The sequence below is a fragment of the Pyxicephalus adspersus genome, chromosome 2 (assembly GCF_032062135.1).
Source record: "Pyxicephalus adspersus chromosome 2, UCB_Pads_2.0, whole genome shotgun sequence".
NCBI classification, from domain to species: domain Eukaryota; kingdom Metazoa; phylum Chordata; class Amphibia; order Anura; family Pyxicephalidae; genus Pyxicephalus; species Pyxicephalus adspersus.
In genome coordinates, this window is record NC_092859.1 from 61,150,984 (window position 1) to 61,163,103 (window position 12,120).

At 39.2% G+C, this 12,120-nt stretch overlaps 1 protein-coding gene across 2 annotated transcripts in view; it reads left to right on the plus strand.

Moving 5' to 3' along the window:
• Positions 1-12,120, plus strand: part of RAD50 (RAD50 double strand break repair protein) — a 107,713-nt gene that overhangs the window by 85,598 nt on the left and 9,995 nt on the right. For both annotated transcript variants that reach the window (XM_072400852.1, XM_072400853.1), the window contains 2 exons: positions 2,616-2,840; positions 7,536-7,621. In XM_072400852.1, coding sequence (XP_072256953.1) covers positions 2,616-2,840; positions 7,536-7,621 — 311 coding nt within the window. The remainder of the gene's footprint in view (positions 1-2,615; positions 2,841-7,535; positions 7,622-12,120) is intronic.

A 12,120-nucleotide genomic window follows, 5' to 3' on the forward strand; every position in this document is an offset into this window, starting at 1 on the left:
TTGCTGTGAACTATAAAACATGATAAAATGTAGAAAGACTTTATATGCATGTTGTTATATTTCCTCTGCAGTACAAGACTTATGAACTGTAGTAAACTTTTTCCCCTATTCCCATATCCTCCTGTTACCTGATCCCCCACCCAATCCATGCAAGAATCAGCATGCATAAAATGGTAACGCCTCATGCTTTTGAGATATGTGTAATGCAGCCATCATATACTGTACAGTGTTCTCCCCAGAATTTTTTTTCAGCCGGGTGGGGGGAAACTGTAGCCAGGTGGTAAAAAAAAGTGGATGGGGCTAGACACTGCAAATTTAGAGCTCCTAGTTATTTATGTCATAGGTATCCAGTAACCTCTGCTATTGTGTCAGTGTTCTACCTACCCTCTATATTTTGTTTCAACTTTCCAATGCCTGGATTGTTGAAATGTACAATTTATTATGCCCCAACAGTCCAGTGCTGTCTATTTAAATCCACCTCCCTAGAGTTCCATGTTTTAAATAGTGTAGTCCCTTGTAGTAGTGTAATATTGTGATCAATGTGGCTTAACAAATTAGGCTTAGTTCACATTAGCAGAAAATGCCCCTCCTGAGTGACTATTTGGCACCTGGGTTTGGTAACTGGTGATAACTGCTGGGCACCTGGGATTGGTAACAGGCGGTAAGTGCTGGGCACCTGGGATTGGTAACAGGCGGTAAGTGCTGGGCTTTTCAGGCCTAGCAGTTTTTCAAGCAGCATTGGTTCCTGGCGAGAGGAATGTGAGAGGTAATTGCAGCAAATGCAACCTTACTGCCAGTGTGAATTTAGCCTAACTTCAGATGTCACCTCCTAGCGCTATACCTAGGTAACACAAAGAGCAATCATGCATGTGATAGCAGATGGGGACAGGACAGCCAGTGCCCTCCTCTCATCACTGCCAAAAAACTGCCGGTGAAATTTATCCACCCGCAGTGTGATAGCTGTGTGTGTAAAGTCTGCTTGTCATATTCTGCAGCCTAACAACTCATTGTGTTCATTGCTACTAAGAACCAACATTTCTTTTTTTAATTTCAAGATTTTTAAAATATGGGGATCAGGAGTTTAAAAACTTTGGGTTTGCTGTTTTATAAGAAAGTGCACCTGGGAGCCCAAAATTGACAAAGTCAAATTAGGGACCCCCGGGGCCACTTACATAGCAAGATGTATTGGGTTGGGGCCCTCAAAATATTTTACCTACCTTTCACCAAACTATAATTGTAATACTATGCTGCCCCTTCTGCTTCTGTTCTTTGATTCCCAATTTATCTGGAATGGGGAGGTACAAGTGGGGAACAGATGTATAAACCCATAAAATTTCATTAGCATGACATCATTAGAACATAAAAACCTCTGCCCATCAAACTGTCTGCTTCCCTACCTTGAACCCTAATTTCTCTAGAACAGAGAGGTGCAGATAAACAAAATCATAGGTGCAAGTGGGGGACACTTGTGGCTAACACTCCCCAAACTTTCATTACCATGGCATCATTACATTAACTTTGCCCATCAGGATACGCTGTCCTGTTACACATGACTTACCCTACCAGTACCTGAACCCCAATTTCTTTTTGATGGGCAGAGTTTTTTATGTTCTAATGATGCCATTATGATAACATTTTAGGGGGTGTTATCCACAGGTGTTCCCCACACATTTTCAGTTTCCTACACCTTCCCATTCCAGAGAAATTGGTGATCAAGTGTTAGAAGTAGGCAGTAATGTGTAACACCAGTGTGTTTGCCATAGTAATAAAATTTTAGTGTGGGGGGTTAGCCAAAGGTGTCCCCCCACTGCACCTATATTTTTGGCTTTGTACACCCCACAATTTTGGGGAAAATGGGGTTCAGAGAAGAGAAGCAGACAGGGTAACAAAGTATTCCAGTTATAGATTTGTGAGTATAAATTTACTGGCCCTTCCACAATGCTCCTTTCCATGTAAGTGGCCCCGGGGTCCCCAATCTGAATTTTTAATTTGAGACTTGCTTTTATTACAGCAACCCCAATGTTGTATTTTCACAAGATTTTACAATGCTGATACTCATATCAATAAATTTGTAAAAGCTGGGGTGCTGAAATTGTGAAAGTTGATAACTATAAGTGTTCCCTGTGCACCCTGAAATTTTCAAATATGGCATACAGTTTAGGGGATATGAAGGTTTACACCCAGAGAGCTGTAAGGCTGAGGAATGTGACATGCAGAATTTACACACAGACTGCTCTGTTGATGTCACACGTACACACGCCCACTGGGCGGATACATTGTTTACACTGTGTGTTTTTTTTTTTTTCTTCAAAAGACTCGGCACAACTATGAGATGGGGGAGGGACAGCCCTCATCTCCTCATAGCTGCGCTGTGCTCTTCGCCCTCCGCCCTCACTCACTCAGCTATCAGCAGGGAGCAGAGCAGCCTGTCTGGTGTCCGTTCAGAGCTGTTGAAAATGTGCCGGGCGGAATAATCACCAAAGGTGGGCGGTCCGCCCCTAAAAACTGGATGTGGAGAATTATGCTGTATACTATATTGCTTTGCTTACTTCCCCTGCTTAAACAATGCATTTAAATTGAGGTCCAAGTTTCCCATACCTGTTTTTGCTTTTCAGTGAACATCAGCACTTGGAAAACAAAATTGAAACATTGAAAACAAACCACAGCCTTGCTCTTGGCCGTCAGAAAGGATTTGAGGATGAAATCATGCGCTTCAAAAAAGAGCTGCGAGAACCCCAGTACAAAGATGCTGCAGAGAAACACAGGGAGATGATGATTGTTATGAGAACCACAGAGCTGGCAAACAAAGACCTGGACATTTATTATAAGACACTCGACCAGTATGTATTTTTCTTTTACCCTTATAAAAAAGATGAAGTTCCTTTGTTAGATTTTTTTTCTTTTTGGCCTTTGTATAAATGAAAATAATGTAATATGCATCTCTTTTCCACATTAAACTCCATACATGGGCTGATCTATGTACCTAAAGTTTTTTTTTTTCTTCATACATAACAATGTCCCAGCCATCTAGCTAAATGGTGCATAAAGTTTACCCACAGTTTCACAGTTTATTTCCTCAGTCACTAGAATTATTCATATATCATGTACCTTAACATATAAATGTCATACATTTTTTACATGTCATGTTGTCACCCACATACTTAACATAATTATTTAGGGTTTTTTTTTATTTAGGTTTTGATTCAGTAATTTCAAGAATATGACAATGCATTTTTTTTAATGGGGGTGGTACATATAGTGTGGAGGTTGGGGGGAGGAGTTATTGGCTAATAATATGAATTCACAATACATACCTATTTAAAATATATTAAAGACAATTAGGCTAGCAAAATCACCAGCTACATACCTGTTCTGCTTTAATGACTGTGTGCTGACAACACAGTTTCAGCAAAATAGCCAGAGATCTAAGATTATCAACAACATTCAGGAGCTCCATAATTCCTCAGCATAGGTTATATTGCAAAATGATGCAGTGAAGATGATTGTGTTTCATTCATTCTTACATGGGTGAGTTCAGCTCCCACTGTACTACTTAGGCTGCATAAATACAGTTCTGTTCAGGATATTAGCAGTGTGTTTAAAAAAAAAAAAAAAAAAAACATTGAGTAAAGCTAAAAATTGAAATAATAGTTTTTATTTCCATGCACGCAAATGCATTGGGAAAACTGCACATTCTATTCCCAATCAAAACGTGAAGAAAAATTGTCCATATTTATGTATTCCTTTACAGAAAGTGAAGAAAGGCAATATTAGGCTGTCTAAAAAAAAATAGCAGTGTGAAATTCAAACAGTGAGGTCATTATTTTCCGTGAAACAGCAGGTGACAATTGCTAGCGTTATTTAAGGAATGAGGGCAGCAAATGTTGTACATGCTGGTTATAGTGCTTTTTACGCTGGGAAAATGGGTCCTTTCAGACATTTTTTAGAACAGCCAGTAGTTTGTTCCAGCCTAATGCCCCCTGGCCGATCCGGCCTAATAATCGCCAGCAACCCGTGGTGGAGCCGGAACAAACTACTGGAGCTCTGGAGACGAATGCGGCTCTTGAGCCTCCCTGTTGTGTCTGCCTTTCTTTTTACCACGGCCAGCGTTAACATTTACGCCACCGGGGAATTGGGGAACATTCCCTTTGCTCTGTATGCATTGCAGGGGAGAGGGATTTTCCTTCAGGGGGCGTTCCTGGTGGGGGCGAACCATTAGGGCAGAATTTGAGAGAGAGTCCGGCCTAGTGGATTTCTGACCTCTGGTTTAAAAGAACAGCGTACTTTTACTAATTTACTAAAAAATTGATTGGAGAAGGGAAAATCTATTAAGAAAAACAGAAAATGATAGACCGCTCAGTTGGCAAATGGCAATCAAAACCTCAACGATGCGAAAGAAAACTGAAAACTACCATTAGAATGGATACAAGAATAGCCAAAACTGCAAAGATTCAGCCAATGATCAGATTGTGGAGGATCAAAGAAGGTCTAAAGTTACGCGTGAGTACAGTTACGATTAGTAGATGCCTATGTGAAGCCAAGCTATCCTAGAAAAAGCCCCAATGTTGAAAAAAATGGATGTGCTAAAGAGGTTACAGCTTGCAAAAGTTCTTTTTGGATCTAGGGGCCTCTCAAATGTTGAATTCAGCAGACAAGGTAGCATGGTGTTGCAAGCATCATGATATGTGGATTTTTCTCATACTGTTGTGATAGGTCAATTTATTACTTAATATGGATCAGGGACCGCTGACTGCTCTGCTCCCTGTTTGGCTGAGGAAATGGAAATCCTGATGATGCTTGAGCTGTCATCAGGGTTTCCTATTTTTCAGCCAATCACAGTGCACTAGAGATGAATGGGAACAGGTCTTCCTGTTCATGTCTAGTGCTGAATGGCCGAGAAACGTAAAATCTCAGCCAATCACAGAGCACTAGGGGTGAATGGAGAGCCTCATTTAACCCCTGGTGACCTGCGATCCCTCACTGTCGGGAGGATTTCCAGGGCTGTGCTCTCATTGCAGCCCTGGAAATCCCATGCCTTTTGGTATACCTATGGTTTGGCGAGAGCCACAAGATCGTTTCAGTGACTGTTACTTTTGTATAGTGAAAACTTCAGGATATAACAAGAAAAAATAAATGTAACATAGAGTATCATAGTCTACCATCCAGTATCATCCAGTAACATGGAGTATCCTAGTCTACCACCCAGTGGCTCATTCAGATAAAATCCCAGTGCTGGTTTTTGTTACACTACCCTCTCTTGAAGAACATGATTATGATGATAAACTAGGTGACAACAATGATGAAGAGTTCGAAATTGAAGAGGACTTGTTCGTAAGGGATTTGATCAGCATGAGTTGAGTGATTTGGCACGTGATTTGGGACTATCGAAGAAGGCTTCAGAACTCCTAGCATCAAGCCTGCGTGAGAAAAAATTACTTGAAAAGAGAAAGACGGTATCGTATTTTCAAACCATAGAAATTGCATTTCTGCACTACTTTAGAACTGACTCTGGCTTTGTGTATTGCCATAACATACATGGTTTAATGGAGAAATTGGGAATTCCAATCTATAACTCAACTGAATGGCGACTATTCATCAATAGCTCAAAGCGTAGCTTAAAGTGTGTCCTCCTTCACAATGGCAATATATTTGGGTCAGTCCCAATTGGCCATTCAGTTTTTGTTTTTGTGAAGAATTTGCAGAAATAAAGAAAGTCACTGAGTTGTTGCAATATCACAACACAATTGGGTCATCTGTGTTGCCGTTCTTGGTCAGCAACGTGGATAGACCTAGTATCCCTGTTATCTGTGCTTGTGGGACAGCAGAGCTCATGAGAGGCATTGAGTGGAAAGGAATTGGTCTCCAAGATCTGCCCTAAAACTTGGTGATCCAAAAATTCTACATGAGCCACTTGTTGATAGAAAGAATAATATATTTCCGCCTGTGCACATGAAACTGGGTCTGATGAAGTAGTTTGTTAAAGCTTTGCCAACTGAAGGAGACTGTTTCAAGGACCTAATTTTGGCATTTCCTAGTTTGTCATTTGAAAATATAAAGGCCAGTGTGTTTAATGGTCCACGGATTCGGCAGCTCATCAAAGATGAACATTTCATCAGGACAAAGTCGAAAAGAATGCTTGGTTATCATTCAATACCATTGTCAAGGACTTTCTTGGAAACACACAAGCAAATAATTACACAGATATTGTCTAGATACTCTTGGAGAGCTACAAAATGCTTGGTTGCAATATGAGCATCAAGGTGCATAGCCATCTTTCTAACTTCCCGTAAAATTTTGATGCAGTCAGTGATGAGCAAGGTGAACGATTCCACCAAGATTTGAAGGTCATGGAAGGACGGTATTCAGGGTAGATGGGATGTACATATGATGGCTGACTATTGTTGGAGCATCTGGCGGGATTGTCCTAACACTGAATACTCCAGGAAAAGCTATAAGCGTAAATTTTTACCTTAACTGCTTACCTGATTATTTTTCAAATTTGTTACTGTAAAAAAAAATGTCAGAGTAACAATAAGTACTTTGTACGAACAAGCAAAAAATACCAAAAAACTGGGGTCATTTCTGGATACACCACCCAATCCTTCATTCATCTGTCACTGGAAAAGATCATGAAAGATTGTTTCCAGTGACAAAATGTCATCTAGACGTGTGTAAATAGCCTTACATTTTAAATCCTCTTGCTGTGCCCTTGATTACAGATAAGTATTGTAATTTTAAAAGCCCTCTATTAAAAACTGAACATTAGACTATGTTGTAGTACTACAGTTTCAAGTTGAGTTTGCAGGGACCTTAGGATTATAGAGCGCAGGGAGTTTTAACACAACACTTTTTATTAAGATAAGAATCATTTGTGCAGTGAAATTTACGAATGCTTCAGCTTGCATCATTATCATTGCAAGTGACATTAAATTGTATAGAAATTTGTACTGATATCTTTTATGATCTTGAGCTGATATTTTGAAATACATACTTCTGAAGCATTACATTACTTAACTATTTGGGGTAAATTTAGTAACCTCAAGGGCATTGCAACCAGACATGCTTCTATTCCACACAGTTTAATGCATTTGTCACCTAGTGTTTCTTTGTGTTGTCCTGGTAAAGCCACATGGTGGGGATGGGGAGATTAATTTTAAAAAAAAGCAGCAGAATCCCCCCCAGGATTTATATAGCGCCAACATATTATGCTGTACTTTAAATAGAGGTTGAAAATAACAGACAGTGGCACTAAAGGAGGAGAGAACCCTGCCCCGAAAATCTTCCAAATCTAGGAGGTCCTTCCACAAGCATAACTTTAGCAAAAATAGCAAAAATTTTGCAAATAAAAAGCAGTCTTCGAAAGTGGTATTACTGCAGAAAGTTAGGCAAGGTCTAGCACTGTAACAGGACCCATCACATGTATGAGCAATAAGCAGTCTTGGAAAATGCCTTTGCCTATTTTCTTTATCAATTGCTTTGTTTAATTAGTTGCATGATCAGCGTCTACTTAAGCTGTTTTAAATTTGTTTTGTTAGAGCCATAATGAAATTTCATAGCATGAAGATGGAAGAGATCAATAAGATCATTCGAGATCTTTGGCGCAGCACCTACCGAGGACAAGGTAGTTCTGTTGGTTATCAGTTAAAAAAAATGTGTGTATGTATGTGTATATATATATATATATATATATATATATATATATATATATATAAGTGTGTGTGCATTAAGAAAAGGTTTACAAAATCTCATGTCATGGCCTGAGTAGAAAAGCCTGTCCCTGGACAGCATTCTATGAAGGACCCAAGTTCTCTGTGGTCTCCCTGCTGAGGTTTAACATAGTCCTCTTCCTCAGGAACATATCCTAAAAATTACAAAATATTATTTTTCAATGTGTAAAATATCTAATACACAGTTGTGACTTATCAATATTAGCACATACAGGTTACTCGCTTCTGTTTCCACATTTCATTCCTCGATTGGACAGATCAAGGGATCAATTCTTTTGGATTGGAACATATGAATTAGTTGATATAGATAATTGGCTAGGATAAAAAAGCTTTAATAGTTTTAATAAGGTCCTTAGCAACAATTATCCATAATAGTTTCCTGATTTTTTAGCTATATGTGCACCACTGTCCAAACTATTTATATTTGATTGTTGATGTCTACAATCAATTTGAATTACTTTCCTCATTATTTGTGTTTCTTCATCTTCTGTGTTTCCCTCCTCCCAAAATTGCATAAGGTTTTTCAGAGTTCTAAAATCCTCACTCCTAAATCCTTCAAATATCCTCATCTCTGAGATATTATCTGAATCTTCTTTGTCATATAGTACCTTATAAAAACATTTACATGCAAAAAGATTTAGATCTTTAATAATTTCAAAATTTTTTAACTCATCTCTGGGACAAAAACTTAGTTCTAATACTTCTATGTGTTTAAGTGACGGTATATCTGACAAATTTTTCACACGAACATCTAAGACTGTTTGTATTAGGACTGCCCTCCTATCTAAAGGACACTGGATGTATTGAGAACGGTTGAAGATATAAATTTATCAGATGATGCAATACTTGTACTATAGATGTGGAAACTCTGTAATCAAGTATCCCACATGAATTGGGTATATCAGTTGTAATTCAGTTTCTGTCTGAAACAAGTAGAGATCGACAATGTGAGAATAATTTTGTAATCGTTTTATTGCGATTCATACTCATAACACCTTTTTTTTTTTTTTTATGGGAAAACCTACCTCCAGGTACAGGGAGTGTCGATGGGGGATACGATGTACCCCCACCTATGCCAAGCTGTATCTGGGGGGATGGGAGAAATAATTATTCTCAGGTGATTCAATCATTATGTACCTGAGTCATGTAATATTGTGGCGAAGGTACATAGATGATAATTTGTTGTTATGCCAAGGCTCGCAACAGCTATTGGAGGAATTTTTTCAAAAACTTGAGGTGAACTATGATTTAAAATTCACCATGCAATGGAGCACCACGGATATTTCCTTTTTGGATTTAAAAATAGGCATCAACTCTCATAACACCTAAATGCTAATCTGTGTGGAAAACCTACAGAAGGGAATACTATACTCCAGGCTCCAGAGGAGTATCCCTTATTCACAATACTGAAGATTAAAAAAAGATTGTTCAAACCAAAGTGATTTTGAATTAGCAGCAAAAGATCTACAGGAAAGGCTACTGGAAAAGGGTTTTAGTGAAGCCTCCCTTAAATAAGCCTATAGAAAGGCAAACATACACAAGCATGCAGATTTAGTATTTAAAGACAAAGTACCTGCTAAGAAAATAAAACGAGAATTATTACGAGATACTCAATGCAACACCTACAAGTCAAAAAAAAATATGTAAGAAACACCTGCCTATTTTATTGGCCGATCCCAAGGCGAGCAAGCACATTGGGAGCGGTCCAGACTTTGTATATAAAAAATCTTTTTCTTTAAAAGAAAAATTAGAACACAGTCTTTTAATTGAAAACTACCCTAATAAGGGTGAAAACTTTAGAGCCTGTGGCAATTTCGCACAATGCCGGTGGATACACTCCCCTAAAGATTCATTTTCATCCCTACTGAGTTAAATCACAAGATAAGAGGTACATGTAAGACTATAGGTGTTATTTATTTTGCCTTTTTTAGATATTATTTCGGCAAAACAAAAAGACGGTTAAAAAAGTGCATATATGAACACATTTATACAATTAAAAGTGGTAGAATTATAACCCCTTTAAGCCATCATATAGGGGTTCACCACAATTTTGATGAAAATTCATTTGGATTCCTAGTACTTGAGCATGTACCCCCAAATTCATAGGGGGGGGGGGGAACATTGATCGAATCCTTTTTCAAAAAGAAGATCAATGGATATTTGAGGTAAAGGCTACAGATCCCCCAGGTCTAAATGAGGTTAATAAGCTACAAACCCCTCCTTTAATAGCATTTAAAATCAATGTTGATAAATACTTAATATTTGTTTTCGTATTTTCATGTATTATAAAAAAAACATTCAAAATAGTAACAGTATGAACCAATTGTAAATCAACCATTGTTGTAAGCCACTCTGTTACCAAGAATGTAAATAGGAATATATATATATATATATATATATATATATATATATATATATATATATGCAGATTGGATTATCATGGTCCCAGGTAATAAATAGGAAGCAGCTGTTAGGATTGGCAGTAGTGGTGCAAGCGCCATCCTAACTCACACCGACTGGCGGTTGATACCTGTACAGGGAAAGGCTGTCTGTGTGTCTGTGTCTAGTAGCCAGAGACACATCGTGCTCCCAGCTCAGACTTATGTCTCTGCAAAACCACATCTGGACTTGTTTACCCATGCAGTTGCTTGGTGCTGAAAACTGAGCTCCCAGATATGGGAGTGGCCGGAGGCAAACACTAGGGAGGCTAAGACATTATCAATTTATGAGAACTTGATTATTTTAATATATAATGTATAATATATAAAATAAATACTGTGTAATAATATTATTGGCAACAGCATATTACAGCGATGATTTGAATACAGTGATATAGGTGATGGGTAGATCATGCATGTTATAGTTACTATTCCAATAGCTTGGACAGTGGTGCACATATAGCTATACAATTCTGCAAACTATTATAGATAATTGTTGCTAAGGAACCTATTAAAATAAAAAAGCTTTTTTTGTCCTAGTCAATGATCTATATCAACTTATTCATATGTTCCAATAAAGAACTGACCCCTTGATTAGGGATGAGCGAGATTTTTAAATTCGATCTTGCGGAGAATCGGGCCTTTCTCGCTTACCGAACATGTTAGCGAGATTGGCCTTTGGATTGGTCATGAGGTCACGTTCTTGCCGAACGAATGAGGGAAAAAGCAGGGGGCAGTAACAGCCAGAAATTTCAGCGGAATTCGCGTCTGGGAGCGAATCATTTGCTTCCAGGATGCACAGCAAGGCCCAGCAGCCAATCAGGAGAGATGAGAGCACAGGCATATATATACAGGGAAGGAGGGAGGGGTTAGTCACTCCATGTTGTGTTCTGTGTATAGGATAGACACAGGGAGAGACGTGTAGTGTGACATGGACAGTGTAGGAGCCTTCTTAGTTCATTGTTTGCTGCATAGTTCAGTGTTTTATAAGGTATTTACTTTTACATGAGCTACTAGCTAGTCAGTTTTGTTAAATTGTCAGCAGTCAGCATATTTAGTGCAAGTTATGTTGTGTGTATTACATTTTTAGGTGCTGTTCACTGACTCCACACGCACTGAAGGTACAACTAAAGCTAAATAAAATCAGTTGCATTTCCTATTTATCAAAGAAGACTAGTTTCTGTCCTACTTTAAAAGAAATACAGATATTTTAGTGTTTGATACCTGTTCCCTATTTACCAAAGAAACCGTTTAGTACAGGTGCATTTCTGCCCGAATAAGTAAAAGCTGAGAGGTAGACCCAGGGGAAGGCGTGGCGTTGGGCGACCTGCCGCATCTTGCCAGGGGGGCATACTCCCTGGGAGTCCACCACTGTAGGACAGCAGCAGCAGCAAACTGTTAGAGGCAGCAGCACAAGTTTTCAAACAGGTCTGAGATGTATGAGGAGCACCAGTACCCTGGTAGATGTATTGAGAGGGCAGAATACAATCATACAGCCACGTCATGTGGAGAGGATTGTTGACTGGGTCTTGGGGGGCCTCAAGTGCAGCAGGCTCTCCTGCAGCAGGAACCAGCACAGCCATAACAGGACCAAACACAGATGTTAGTGTGGCTAATGTGCCAGCACAGCTGTGACAGGAGTAAACACAGATGTTATTGTGGCTAAAGTACTTGTACCTCCCGATGACTCTCCCATGTTGTTTGACGAATAGCCTGAGGATCTGTCAGTGTGAAGTTCAGAGCAGGAGGCAGACTTTGAGACCCTTTTAGAGTGTGGTCAGGACTTGCTGGGCGAGGGTTCTGGATCATTCGCTGCATTTGCACAGGTTGGCTTAGATGAAAATGAGGATGATGATGCCACCTGGGAATGACCAGTGCGTGTAAGGGCTAGCAGCAGTTCCGAAACAGACGTAAAGGAAAGGCAAGAGCAGCAACAGACTGGAGATGGAAGGGGC